General features: G+C 62.2%; 2 protein-coding genes across 9 annotated transcripts in view; one reads left to right on the top strand and one right to left on the bottom strand.

Annotated features, from left to right (window-relative positions):
* CKMT1A (creatine kinase, mitochondrial 1A) lies at positions 1-10,113 on the bottom strand. Its single transcript, XM_032194595.1, has 9 exons — positions 9,898-10,113; positions 3,838-4,036; positions 3,287-3,382; positions 2,933-3,154; positions 2,402-2,487; positions 1,257-1,380; positions 942-1,076; positions 502-627; positions 1-250 (listed from the first exon to the last, which is right to left on the bottom strand). Exons 1-9 carry the CDS (start codon positions 10,044-10,046, stop codon positions 134-136), a joined length of 1,254 nt encoding a protein of 417 aa, XP_032050486.1. The 5' UTR covers positions 10,047-10,113; the 3' UTR covers positions 1-133.
* PPIP5K1 (diphosphoinositol pentakisphosphate kinase 1) overlaps positions 9,936-14,315 on the top strand; it is a 54,319-nt gene continuing 49,939 nt past the window's right edge. For 6 of the 8 annotated variants that reach the window (XM_032194585.1, XM_032194589.1, XM_032194591.1 and 3 more), the window contains exon 1: positions 11,064-11,110. The gene's annotated coding sequence lies outside the window, so the exon portion shown is untranslated. Of the gene's footprint in view, positions 10,036-10,465; positions 10,487-11,063; positions 11,111-14,315 lie in introns of those variants that run through there. The other 2 variants (XM_032194586.1, XM_032194587.1) reach the window with 2 other exon arrangements.

Raw genomic sequence — 14,315 nt, forward strand, 5'->3', positions numbered from 1 at the left:
TACAGCAGCGCACATTTATGGGGTCGGGCCTGGCGCGTCGTGGGTAACAACGCAGCGACATGCTGGGCACAGCGATGGTGTAAGCTACAGCGGGAAGCTGGGTCCTGCAGGGCTGGCGCTGCCGTGGTCCAGCTCAGTGCCGGAACTGTGGGACCGGGGAGGGGATGCGGATGTCCTGCCCCTTCTCCAGCCGCCGCTCACAGTCGATCAGGTAGTTCACGCCGTCTATCACCAGCTGCACCAGTTCCACCTGCACCGGGGACACACACACACATCCTCACCCGGGGGCTGCCCTGGCCCCAGCCAAGCCTCTGCTGAGCCATGCCAGCAAGGGCCCCGGCCACCCCGCTGCAAGAAGGGCACGTGCTGCCTCCTCTAGGAGAGTGGTACAGCCCGCAGGCCTCATGTGCCAGCCCCAGCACACAGACCCAGAGCTGAGGGCCTGTTGTGCACACGTGTTCCAAACCGCCTGCTGCAAAATCATCTCTGTCCAGCACCCACCTCTGACTTCCCCAGCCGGTCCAGGTTGGAGATGTCGAAGACATTGCCAGTAGCGGCGGTGTCTACACCGCCTGTCCCACGCTTCTGTAGCCGGAGGTTCTCCAGGATCTTGGGGAAGCGGTTGTCCTAGTGCCCAGAGAACATGTCAGTGCTCAGTGCAACCATCAGCAAGGCAGCCAGGGCACTGCAGCCGACTGCTCCCTGGGGCAGCCCTCCCACACCTTGCGCAGCCCCATCTGTGGGCCCTGCCCTGAGCAGACCCAGCTCAACACGCAGGTCCGGCCCCTTGTATGCTTCACTGCCCTGGTGAGCCTGAACGAGGTCCGGGGCTGGTCCCATGCAGTCCTGCGCCTCCCCACGAGGCTGGGCTCCCGGTGCTGGCAGCTGAGGCTTGCCACAGCCCCAGGCTCACTCCCCACAAAACCAGCCGTGGTAACTACCTTGCTGAGCAGCGGCAGCTTGATGTGGACTCCTGCTCGCAGCCCGGTGCCCAGGTTAGAGGGGCAGGTGAGGATGTATCCCAGCCTCTCGTTCCACATGAACTCCCAGCCTCGCTCCTGGATTAGCCGCTCCACCTGGGTGCGAAAAGCAGTTCAGCCTCCGACTGCATAATGCACTGCCCTCAGCAAGGCACTCCTGCCACTTGGGTGCTGCCCAGCCCTGGGACAGTACAGGACACAAAGCCTGCAATGGCCCTGTGTGCCCCTGTCCACCTGTCTGTGGGTCTGGCACGGCAACGGCCGGTGGGTGCTCACCTCCTTCAGGCCCCGGCAGAACCGCTCAAAGACGCGCTTCATGTTGCCACCCTTCTCCATGGAGATGATGCGTGTGTGGTCCTCCTCATTGATCCAGATCAGGAAGGTCTTCTCGTTGTTGTGCCTAGGGACAGGGCAGCATTTGGCTGCGCTGGCAGCCAGCAGAGCCCCCGTGCACACACAGCTGCCTGTGCCAGCCCAGCAGTGCCCTGCTCACCCCCCCCGCCGATGCCCATGCTGCCCCTGGATCCAAGCTCCCGCAGCTGAGCATGTTGCCAGAGCACAGCATGGCAGTAAGGCAGACAGCCAGGAGATGCACCCAAAGATGGGCCGGCATTCATCCTCACACACTGCTGTGGGTGATGAATGCTGGCTCCTGTGCCTTGGGCACGGGCAAGCGCTGCCGGGGAGGAGCAGCGCGGTGCCAGCCCTTCCTGACCCTGGGGCAGGGACACAGCTCCTGCAGGAGGGGCTGCGAGGTGTGAGGTGCACTCTGGAGCGCTGGGTTTTGGGGGGGCTGGAGCCGTGTGTGACATGGAGGTGTTTTCCCTGAGGCTGCTATAAAAGCGCTGTGCCTGCCAGGGCGGTGTGGGCAAGCGCATGTGCCGGCTGTTGCTCCGCGGGTGCGTGGGATGCTGTGTGGGTGTGCAGAGATGCCGGGAGCGAGCGGCAACAAGCAATTGTAGCAAGATAAGTCTGGGGGCAGGTAGGGTGTGCAGAGAGCAGGAAGGAGCACTGGGGGTTGCCTGGGGAGCAGAAGGCAGTTACAGGTTTTTGGCAGCCCAGAGAATGAGTGGCGATAGGCAGGAAAGAGCAGTCAGAGTTGACAGCAGGGGGCTGAAATGGCCGGCTCCTAGGCTGCACACCACTTAGCGAGACACTGCGGTTTGTGTGAGGAGCAGACACCCTCTGACCGCTGCACAGCTCAAGGGGCTGAAGCCAGCAAGGGGACCCCAGGTTGGGTGTGGGCAGGGAGGGCCCAGCTGCCCCCACCACGGAGCTGGGGCGATGGCAGCCTGGGGGCGCCGGGGTCTGCAGTGCAGGGAGTGAGGGGAGCGTGGGCAGTGTGGCTGGGGCAGCTGGACGGAGCAGCGTCCCCCTGCCTTTCTGCCCTGCTGGCTGCTCAGGGCTGGGAAGATCCTCACCAGATCCCTCGGGCGTCGGGCCAGTCCCGGGCCATTCCTGCCGCTGTCAGGAGGGGGGACACCGGCTTGTCGAAGAGGAAGTGATCCTGGAAGGAGGCAGAGAGTCAAAATGCCCCCTGGGGCTGCACAGCCGAAGCTGGGGCACCCCATCTCTCTGGTCCCAGTGTGCCATGCAGGAGATGCACCGCAGCTGTCCCTGGTGGGGTGAGCTCGCTTGCTGTCCCAGCTGCGGTCAGGAGTCCCTGCTTCCTGACCAGGCAGGCAGAGGCTGCTGGTGGTCCTGCCTTCCCCTGAGCATACACAGGGACACGGGGCAGGAGCCGGAGGGGCCCATGAGTTGCTGGGGCTGTGTTCAGCCAGCTCCGTCCTCCCCCAGGAGGGCTGAGAAGTGCCCTAAGCAGCCTCTGCACCACTGGGGCAAGGAGCCCCGGTCCCACAGGACCATGGGGCTGGGGAAGGGGGCCATGGCCTCCTGGGGAGGTGATGCCTGGGATGGGGTCCCAGGGCTGGCCGGGTGCTGTGCCAACTCACGTCAATGAGCTGCTGTTGCTCCTTCTCCGTCATCTCGCTGAGGCGGTAGTACCGGCCTGCCAGGTCTCCAGAGAGGCCGTTCAGTGCCTCCACGGCCACCTTCTCCACCTCCCGCCGCTCGGCACGGGTACAGGCTGGTGGCAGGCTCAGCCCACGGATGCTGCGCCCCGTCCGGACCCGGGACGAGAGCACATAGCGCTCGTCAAACTGGCCAAACTTAATCTGGAACAGACAGGTGCCGTGGGGTGTTGGTGGGGTGGTGCCTGTGCTGAGCATCGCCCTGTCCACCAAGGCTCAGGAAGGGCACCCTGCTCCCGGCCAGGGCTATGTGGCACTGCTGCCCATCTCGCCCACCTTGGAGGCATCCAGGTCCGTGACATGCTTCATGGTGCGTGGGTTGTACCCGTTGTGTCGCTCCTGGATCACAGGGTCAAACAGCTCGGCAAACACCTGGAAGGACACGGGACGGCATGCAGCTCTTCAGATCCAGAGTCCCACAGAGCCCCTGCCACCAGCACGGGGGCTGCACATGGCAGCACAGGGGACCACAGAGGGTGGCTGGGGTCACCTCGCATCCTGCAGCACAATGGCAACCCACAGAGCCGACACTGCCCAGACAAGTAGGGCTTAGGGGCAAGGAGGAGGAGGCTGCAGGGCTTTGGGAACAGCTGCTCTACAGGAGCCCTGTGTCCCCATGGGGACATGCTCCAGCTGCCTGGGCTGAGTAGGAGGAGGTGAGCGGTAATACTTCAGGCCGCTGGATCCCAGGGATCGGGTCTAGGCCAGCAAGAGACAGCACACATTGGGCCAGAGCTACACCACATCCCACAGGTACCGTGACTGCCATGGCTGCTGCAGCCACCCTAGAGAGCCTGGAGCACAGCAGGGCTTTGGCCATCACTCACCTCATACGTTTCTTCATCGCCAGCCACCATGCCCACAGTCTTGATGAAGGGGTGGCCGGGATTGTCCACACCTGTCTGGATGCACTGGTCTAAGGTCCAGCCATTGGGGGTTGCTTTGTCACAGAGCCTGGTGTAGATGGCTGGCGTCAGGTTGCTGGCCATGCAGTTGTTGTGTTTCCGCAGGTCGGGGTACTCGGCACTGCAGAGAAAGAGTGCAATGAGCCTTTGGGGCCAGGGGGTCTGCACTGGGTCTGGCTGGGACGGAGTTCACTTTCCCCACAGCACCCCACATGGTGCCATGCTCTGCACTTATGGCTAGAACGGCATCGCTATCACACCAACGTTTTGGATACTGCTGGGCAGTGCTGGCACAGCATCAAGGCTGCCTCCAACCCCTTCCAAAGGCCAGAGGGGGCAAGAGCTGGGGAGGGGGCAATGCCAGGGCAGCTGACCTAAACCGACCAAAGGGATATTCCTTATTGTATGACAGTCTGTTCAGTGACAAAAGCTGGAGGGAAACAAGGAGTAAGGGGGGAGGGGGAGTCTCATTATGAAAGCGTCTGTCTGCCCAAGCAACCACGTGTACTGAGGCCCTGCTTCCCAACAGATGTCTGAATGTTGCCCGCTGATGGGAAGTAGAGAATATTTTTTTTCTCCTACTGCTTCTGCGTGACTTTTCCCTTTCATTAAACTGCTCCTTATCTCAACCCACGAGCTTTTTTTCATTGTATTTTCTCCCTGTTTCCCCCTGAGGAGTGGGAGTGAGAGCAGCGTGGCGGTGCTGAGCTGCCCATCCATTGCCAAATTGCCACCGGGTCCCAGCGCTCCTGCCCCGCAGAGACCCTCAGGGCAGGCATGTGCAGGGGAGCTCAGGGGGGCTGAGAAAGCCACGCTGCCTGCCCAGGAAGGCAGCCGCTGGCATCACACAGCAAGGGCAGAGAACAGCCCAAGATGACTGCTGATATTGCCACAAGGACAAGAGTCCACCAGCAAACCTGGGCCGGTTGTTAGGGTGCGGCTCCTTATCAGCTGCGTACCAGGGCTCCTGGGCTCTGGGCTGCCACGTCAGCCACAGCCCAGCGCAGAGTCCGGGTGTGGAGCTGCCGGCTGGCCAGGCTGTGGGGGCTCTTACTCGCCTTCTCCTGCAGAGGGGTGGCTGCTCCCAGCACCGGGGTCTGCCCAGGGGCACGAGCCCGTCCCGTGCAGCCAGTGGGGCAGCAGGGCACGGGACCCTTGGGCGCCCTGTCCCAGGTCTGCCCGCACTCGGTGCTGTCCCCTGGGCCCTGACCCCACGCAGCTCAGGCACCGTGGGGCAGGAAATCGGCTGACCCCGATCTGCAGCTGGTGGGAACTGCACCAGTCTGGAGCAGTTTATTGTATTAGGGGAATGCTTCCCTCTAATCAGCTTAGTGGGAGGCCGTCTCCTGACCTCATTCCCACTTTAGCTGGGCTTTGTGCTTGTCCTGTGTTCCTGGGGGGTGGTGAGGTGGGGTGTTGGCAGGACAGGACCTCAGCTATGACCATGCTCTCCTTGGCCAAATCCCTCCTGCTGGGAGGTGCCACTGCCTGCATGAGTGGGACAGGAGGGGTCCTGCAGCCCTGGGGACACCCAGCCCCTCTCCCTCAGGGTGGCACAGGCAGCTTGGGGGCTGCGTGGGAAGAGGGGTGCTAGAGGCAGGCCCAGGTCTGTGGCAGAGGACGGCCACCGTCACTGCCACCCAGCCTTGACATGCCACAGGCGCCCAGGTCCGGCACGGGTGCGGGTTTGGCTGCCAGCAACCAGCCCCGTGCTGCAGTGCACAGCACCACCGCTGCCCCCACCCCTGCGTCTGCAGGTCGGGGAATGCACACTGGCCCCGCGCCTACGCCTTGGCTGCTGCTTGTGGCTTCCGGAGGTTGCAGAAAGAAAGGGAGGTTGGGCTCTCGTTGCCGCTCTGTGTGGGGAAGCACTGGCAGTTCCAGCCTGGCCCCGTGCAAGGAGGAGTTTGCGCCGGGCAGGAACGGGTCACAGGCCTGTCTGGCTGAAGGCTGCTCCCCCAGCCCACGCACATTTCTCTGCCACGTTGAGATGCTTCAGCTCAAAGGATGGCTTATTGTATATGGGACTCATCCTGTCCCAGCCTTCCTTGCTGCTCCTGCCCCTGCCATCGGCTGGCTATGGATCCACGTCTCCCTGGGGAGAGACATCCTCATAAAAAACACTCACTGATCAGAATGGGACACTTGGACACGTCCCTTCCCTACCCCCAGTGCTGCCTGGCATGCCAGGGCTGAAGCTCACTCTGCTTTCCTGGTGCCAGTGGACTACATCCAGAGAGCCAGAAAAGGTTGCTAAGGGGAGCAAGCTTGCTTGCAGAAAACAATGCTGTAGTTTTAGGCTCACTGACTGCTGTGGCCAGTCTGTACCTCCACTGCAGAGTTCAGAGACTAAAACCTAAGAGCCTGCCCCAGGATCTGTGCCTGCTGCAGTGCTGATTTAGTTGCTGGCCCGAACACACCCTTCTCCAGAACAGCCCTGAATCACAGCCAGCAAATCTGGGCAATCTCTTTTCAGCCTTTCCAGAGAACCCCAACTAAGCAGGATGGTGCCAGGATAAGCAGGGCAGTGCAGGGGATGAAGGTGTTACATGCTTAGTGCTCTTAGTGCTGTGCTCACAAGCACTTCCAAAAAGCCTAGAGCTGAGCTGCACAGGGCACTGCCCTTCCACCCACATGGGCTGTGTGGGGAGGACAAGGGGAGCAGGCGCTCTGCTCTCCTGGGTGTCCAGGTTTCCTCTGCCACAAGCAGGAAGGTCTTCCTGGAGTTGCCTTGCCCTTTGGTTCTGCTCCCCAAAAACGGTATTAAAGCAATGCCCCCTTCAGAGCTGGCTTTTCTTTCCCAGTGCCCCAACGCTGAGCTACGAGGTGCATTCCTGTCAGGCTCCCTGGCCACAAAGGCTGGGAGCTCTTCCAGCAGGAGGTGGATGCCTGCCAGTACGGCATGGCTGGGAGCGGGCACTTCGCTACTGGCCGTGCTGCTGCGAGAGCCAGCTCAGCACTGCGGTCCTGCCACGCCGCTGGGACCCGGCTGCCTGCAGTGACCGTCCTCTCTGCCCTTGCACGAGGGGTGCTTCACCCAGGAGACCTGCACAGTGCTCAACAGGCAGCATTAGCCCACCCGCTGTCCCGAAGCGGCAGCCCGTGCGTCTCCCCGTGACTCTTTGTGGCTAATCCCGCAGCCTCCGGCGCCCTTCCTGGCGTCACCGGCTGCTGCTTCTGCAGGGGCACTCCGCGGACACCCCGCTGAGGCCACCCCTGCTGCGCGGGGCGCCCCCCGAGGCGTGGGGCTGTGCGGGGCTGTGCCGGCGAGGCTGCGGCAGGCAGCGCAGCATGCGGCTTGCTCTCGCGGGGGGGGCAGGGGCTGGGATTCTCCGCCTGACTGCTCAAACGTGGCTGCTGCGGGACCCTGCTGGCGGCGGGCATCTCCACGCCGAGGTGTCAGAAAGCTGTCGGGGGTGTCCGTGCCCCCGGAGTGCGGTCATTTGTGCCTCTGGCAACCATTTGACCATTGTGCGATGCTCAGACCTCTGAAGGCTGTTGCCAGCGCCTCTCATTGTTTGACTTAAAACCTGGAGGGGCCAAGTCCGCAGGTGGGGTGACTTGCCCTGCAGAGCAGGGTGCTGTGGCTCACCCTGGGGCTCTGTCCAGGCTCTTTCCAAGTGTCAGCATCATCACAAAAGCCAAATGCACCCTCCCGGGAAGCTCCTCTCAGTGCTTCCCTGACAGATCCCCTGCCCTGGATTTCATCATTTCCCCCAGACTCATCTCAGCCTCTGTTTCCAAAGGATGGTGCCTGTCTCTTCCTCCCAGCCCCGTCTTTGTTTTCAGCACTAACTCTGACCTGCTGTTTTCCCCCAGCCCGCTGGTGCTGCCACAGCAACATCTTCACAGCACTGCCCGCTTGCCCCCCCCCCCCCCCCCCCCCCCGCCCAGCAGGTGTTTTGAGCGTGCAAGGGGACACTTCTGTGTTCAGGTTCAGCGGGGTACAGGCCAGCTGCCTGCAGATGCCAGCACACCTCTGTGGGGCCAGAACACAAGCAGAGTGCCTGCCTCTCCCACACCAGGTGGGTCTCACAGGTCCCGGTGGATTTTCCTCCCCATCCTCACTCAGTAAAGATGTTCAGTCATTCAGAAAGCTTGAAAGCACAATCCTCTCAGGAGATGAATAACCAGTAACATCCAATCTTCATCAATCCCTGAACTCGTTCCATTTCCATCCTGTTTCCATGGCTCGACCCAGCACGTCTGAGCACCAGAGCTGGCTCTCAGCACAGCTTTCTGCACGAGCAGAGCTCTCAGCCTGCAATGCAGAGCAGCACCGCTCGCTGACAACACGGTGTTTGGTGCAGGCATCACAGCAGCCGCATGTGTTTGGAGCAGCGACACGCCGCCTCCTTCCCCGCTCTGCTCCTTCACTGCACGCAGTCCCTGCTGGCATCAGGGTGGGGGGGGACACCTCTTCTCGCTTTTCCAACCTGCATCTGACCTGTGCCAGGCTGCCAGCGCAAGGGGAAGGGCCTGCTGGCAGCCACGGCATCCCTCTCCCCTGCCCTGCCCTGCCCAAGTGAGGCACAGGCAGCTCTGCCCTCTGCCCCCCGTCTTGTGCTTTTGTCCCCACACTCCTCAGGGCCAGGCAACGTGGGGGCCAAGAGGGAGCTGCCACCCTGCTCCTGGCCTTGAGACCTCCTCTTCCTCATTGCTAAAGCAAGCGGTGGTGAGCGGAGCAGTAGGTAATGCCTCTGCATGGCCAGGGCTGGGGGCAGCCACGTGCCTGGTCCCCCTTGGCAGAGAGCAGTTTGAAGGGGTGGGGGGAGGACACGGAAACTTCTGTGCTGGAGCTTGAACCTTAGCACTGCTCCGCAGCTCTGACACTTATCTGGCTTAAAGGATCAAGCACAGGTTGTGGAAATAGGGCCAGCAGCTCCTGCACACAGAGCCAGCATTACCCCCAAAGCACCCCTTAGCCAGACCGGGCTGCACGCACCCGCCTGGCCCAGCTCAGCCCTGCGCCCACCTTCCAGGCACGTGCCTGGTCCCAATCACACATCTCAGGGCTCATCTTCACCCCCCATCTGCCAGCACAGCTCTGCCTGGGAGGACAGGAAGAACTGCTCAGCCTTAGTGGGACCCGTGGGCCCTTCCAGTTCTCCCTTTAGAATCTGCCATGAGATGGGAGAGTGAGGACTGTCAGGCAACCTTTTTTTTTAACGCCCTGGAGAAGTCCTTGTCCCAACGCCAGGCACCGGTACAGCCCAGTGGTGAAAGGCTAGGAGCCACAGCCAGCCCCGGGGCAGCCAGGAAGCCTCTGCTCCAGCACAGGCCCTCACAGACAGAGCTCCAGGGTGTTTTGCCAGGATGAGAGAAAATGCAGCCTTCCTTTTGCTCCGTCCTGTTCCCACCAGGGTATTGGCAAGCCTCCCCTGGCTCCTGCGACAACCGGGCCAAGCTCGGGGCATTTCTTTGCTTGACATCTCCGCGACGCTGTCCCCGCGGGACGGACTCACCGCCCCCGCCGGTCCCAGCTCTGCCCCAGCCCCCGGCCCGCTCCGCTGCCCAGCCCCGTCCAGCTCCGCCCGTCCCCGGGCCCGCCGCGGCAGCGGCCGCTCCCGGTTCCCGACCCGGCCGTGCGAGGCGGTGGTGCCGGTGCCGGCCCGGGGAGGCCGGGCTCGAAGCGGAGGCTCCAGCGCCGCGGCCCGCGCCCCTCCCGCCCCCCGCGCCCGGCGGCCCCGGTGCCCTTGGGCTCGGGGACGGGCGCCCGAGGCGGAGCCGCTCCTTCCCGCCGGAGGCGGCCAACACGGGCGAGCCCCCCGCCGCCGCCGCCGCCGCGCCGCCCGCTCCCCCGCGCCGCCGCCCGGCTCCCCGGGCTCGGTTCCCCGCGCTCCCGGTCATTCCCGGCTGGGGACGGGGAGGGGGGCACGGCCCCGCGCCCTTTCCCGGTGCCGTGGCCGCCGGGACCGGCCCCCGCCCGCCGCCCGCCGCCGGCCCCCCCACACGTGCGCCCCCGCCGCCCGCGCCCGGTACCTGGGCGGGTAGCGCCGCCGCTGCCGGTCGCCCGCTCTGACCGTGTCCCGGGCGAGCAGGAAGCCGGCGGCGAGGGAGCCGGCGCCCACCATGGCCAGGAGGCCGGCGGAGCGGCGAGCGGAGAGCGCGCGGGCGAAGGTGCTGGCCATCGCGGAGCGGCGGCGCGGCGGAGCGAGCGCGGCGGGGGCCGGGCGGCGAACGTGATGGGAATGGGAACGGCGGCGGCGGCGGCGGCGGGAGGGTGCGCGGGGGGCGGGGAGCCGGCGGCACGGGGGGGGCAGCGACGGCACCGCCACCTGCTCGGGCCGCCCCGCCCCGCCCCGGGGCCGCCGCCGCCGCCTTCAGCACCAAGCGCCGGACAGCGCCGGCGGGGCCGCGCGCCCGACCCGCCCTGGCCCCGGGCACGGGCCCCGGTCTCCGGGCCCCTCGCCCCGAGCCCTGGGCTCGGGCCCCTCGCTCCGGACCCCTCGGCCCGGACCCCTCGCCCCGCACCCGCCGCCACAGGCGGGCACGGCGCAGCGCGGCGAAGCCCGAACTGCGAGGGTGCGGCCGGGGCAAAGTCCGCGCACCTGGAGCCGGCGGCGGCGGGGTGCGGATGCCGGGACGCGGCGCCCCGACGGCCCCGTGTCGGGACGGGAGGCGGCCCGGGATGCGTGCCGGGGCGGGCGGGCCGGCCGCGGGGGGGGGAGGATGCTGCTGTCACCGTGGCGCCCCGCGCCGCTGCCCTCGCACGTCGGGTGCGGCCGGGCCGGGGCAGCCGGCCGCGAACGCCGCGCTCCCGGCGGCCGCGGCAGCCGCGGGGCTTGGAGTGCGCGCCTCGGGCCGCCCCGCGCTCCGCCGCCGCGGACCCCGCGGGCCGGCAGCGCCGCGGGCCGTGCCCATGCCGCGCCGCCCGCCCGCTCCGGGCCCGCCCCGCCTCGCGGCGCAGGGCTCGCGGGCCCGGCCCGGCTCGGCGGGACGCGGTTGCCCGCGCGGCGCGGTTGCCGCGGTAACGCGCGGCTCGCGCGGCGCCGCCCGTGCCCGGCGCGGGGCTCGCGCCCACGTGCGCGCGGCTCGCGCGGCGCCGCCCGTCGCCGCCAGGGGCCGCTGCGCCGCGCCCGCCCACGGCCGGCCGGCCCCGCCCCCCCGCGCCGATTGGCCACCGCCGGCCGTCAGCAGGTCGCGATTGGCCGCCGGCCGCGCCGGCCGCGCAGGGTGCGCTCGGAGGCCGCAGGTGAGCGGGGGGAAATGGCGGCGCCCGGCGGGGCGCCCCCTGCCGCCGCCCCCCCCTCCCCTCCCCTCCCCTCCCTGCGGCCGGGCGGCCCCGCTGCGGGCTGTGCGGCCGGGACGGGGCGCGGCGGGGGCGCTGCTGCCGGGCGCAGGGCAGCGGCGGGGGGGGGCGGCGGGTGGGTGTGTGGGTGTGGAGGTGTCGCGGCCGCCGCTCGGCGCGGGCTCGGCCGCCGTCCCGGCTCCCCGCGGCCCCCCCTTCGGCGGCCGAGCGCGGCGCGGCCCTGCGGGGGGGAACGGGCGGAGCGGGCCGGGCCTCGCCCCCCGCGCTGCGGGCGGGCCGTGCCCCGGCGGGCCGGGCGCCGGCTCCGAGCGTCCCTCCGGTGGCGCGGGGCCTGCGGCGGGGCTCCGCAGCCCGGCCTCGTGGGCAGGCGCTGCCCCCGCGCGCCAGGCCCCGTCCCGGCGTTCCCCCGCCGTGCTGCGGGGCGGCCCCGGCGCCGCCTGGGCCTTCGGGGGAAGCGGCGGCCTCGCGCCCGGGGCGAGGACGGGGTAAGGCGGGTGGGCGGCTGCCCCCGCCGCCGTCACCGGCCCGACTGCGGCCCGGGCTGGGGAAAAAGGAGCGTTAAGTGCTAGCGTGTCCACAGGCTGTACGCGAATACACCAAAGCTGACGAACACAACAAGTGGCGTTGTAAAAGTTCAAACATCTTTATCTTGTTCATAATGTTCTTTACAAAAAAAAGGAAATACTATTTTACGTGTAAAGTTGCTAATAAATCTTTATTAACGGTTACAGGCTCAGAAATTCTGATGCTGTAAAGCTTCACACTTAACAATCTCATAAATCTTGTTGTTAAAAAAAAAAAAAAAAAGCACCTAAAATAATTTCGTAAGCCAAGAGTGGATCTTACTCCTGCATTTGCTATGTGAACAATGTAACAGCTGTTCAAATGTAGGGGAGATGAGCCAACAGGTTTTTGCTAAACTTGCAAGCAGAGGCATTGTGTAGGAGAAGGAGCTCCTAGTCAGGAAACGTGTTTTAACCATTGCTGCAGTCTCTGGGCTTGAAGCTGTTGATAGATTTGCAGTTACTGACAGTGCTGCTCAAACAGGCAGAACAGTATGTTTAGAAGCATGACTTCAGCTGCCTGATTTTGAAGACATTGAACTTCTTTGTTAATAAAACATGGAAATTTTTCTTTAATACACCAAGTACAAATAGCTTTTAATTATTAACTCTGAAATAGGTATGTGGTTTCATTTTTCTGAAGCAATTAAGAGTTTGTGGCTTGATTTTTGATAAGAGTATAGCTTTCACCTTTTGTATGTAAGTGTGTAATTAACCTTAATACAAATAGACCTTGTGACAATGGAAATGACCCCTTTGGCAAAATTACTTCACTGATCATACATTCAGGGTCAAGGCATAAGTTTTTTTTTTTTATTATTTTAAAGTGTCAGCTATGTGCATTCTTAAAGGTTGTCATATGTCAGGTTCTTGACCTTGCTTAAGTCAGGTGGGGGTTCTGTAAACTAGCTATCCTCACAGCCTGGTTGCGTGCAGTGGTATCACACACTCCTTTGATCTCCGCTCTGCTGCTTCCCCCAGGCTCCCTGGGGTGCAGAAGCCTCTCCCAGCCACCTGTGGCTGCTGCCACCGGCGATGTGACTGGTCTTCATTGGTCACTGCGTGCCAAAACCACGGCAGTCCTTGTCCTTTGGCTCTCTGCTGTAGAGACTGTGCTGTCAAGTGCTGCTTCTGCAACTATAACAGGTTTTGTTTTAAAAACAAACAAACAAACAAAAAACAAACTAATCAATCAAAAAGAACACCCCTCCCACATAGTTTTCAGTTGTTAATGCCATGCTGGGTGTGAAGTTAATGCAATATATGATCATCCTTTCTGCACTTAAATTTCTGGTACTTCAGAAGTTGGGCACAAAGAATAAATCTCTCCATGCTGTGAACGTCCTTATCAGAACACCACCAGATTCATCTGCTGGGGAACCTGGAAACAACTTACATCTCGTTTCTTATCACTAACGCAAGGTAGTCCAGAGAGCTGAATTAGTCCCAGAACACTGAGAGGCAAAGTTTAAATCTCAGTTCCGGGTTGTGTGTCAGCAGTTTCTGCTTGCCGTTAGGTGATTACATTAACCTTTGGTATGACTGTGTAGCAGATCGTAGCTGTCCTTGGAGGAGAGTGCAAGGATGTCTTTAGCTGGAGTGGCTGGTACGTACTTCCTCATGTATTTGTGATGGGATGAGCATGAATATTTCAAAATAAGAACCATGCTTAACTTGCGTGTGTGTGCCGTTGTCGTGTCAAGGCTTTAGATTCTCTTGGATGGTACAGCCAGCAGCATTAATGCTTAATTTTCTTGTTGTGATTTGGGGAAGGTGAGAGACCAGTAGTACCCTTAGCAAGTGGGAGCTGGTCTGAATGTATGGGCTGTAGGAGCAGTTAGCCCAGGGAGCAGTGAGAGTGATGTAGAACCATCAGACACCTGTGTGAGAAGCAGACATCCCGTACTGCCAGGATCTCTCACAGCGCTAGGTTTGAAGAAAAAAAGCGGCAGGGAGGATGTAGGCTGAGCACCGTACAGGAACCTTGCTAGTACTGTTTCTGTAACAGGCGTTGCTTTCCTCGTGTCATATAAACTCTTTGATATCCCAGCTCTAGAGCTGATTCAGGCATGGTGGCAAATCCTCATGTAATCAGTCTGTTACACAAGAATGGTACTTCGCTTGCCTGTTTAACAGCAGCAATCTGTCCAAATTTTGCGTACCTTAGTTATGCTGTTTCATCAAGTGACTGTAGCCTTGGTTGGTAGAAAGCCAGTCAGAGAAGGGATATGCTTTAAACAGAAACTTGGAAAAGGTTTTGCTTATACCCTGTTCCTGTCCTCTCACCAGAAACAACTTGAGATAATGAGGTTTATCCCATTAACACCAAGGGGATGCTGGATGTATCAGTGGCCTTTGGCTTCATTGAGGCTCAGGGTTTTCACTTATTTTTAGTATGGCATGTCATAGCCTCCAGAAATAGTTGCAGAGCAAAGTAGAAGTTTTTTTTTTGTTTTTTTTTTTTTTTTACTATTTTTTTTTCTCTGGGATAGAAGCAGGAATGTAGAGAACCTGTTGCTTTCTTAGTTCTTAGGCCAAAGGTTTTCCTGCTGCTTGGTCTATTTTTTCCAGGAGGGAGGGGAGAG

Source organism: Aythya fuligula, chromosome 11 (assembly GCF_009819795.1).
Source record: "Aythya fuligula isolate bAytFul2 chromosome 11, bAytFul2.pri, whole genome shotgun sequence".
Taxonomy (NCBI): domain Eukaryota; kingdom Metazoa; phylum Chordata; class Aves; order Anseriformes; family Anatidae; genus Aythya; species Aythya fuligula.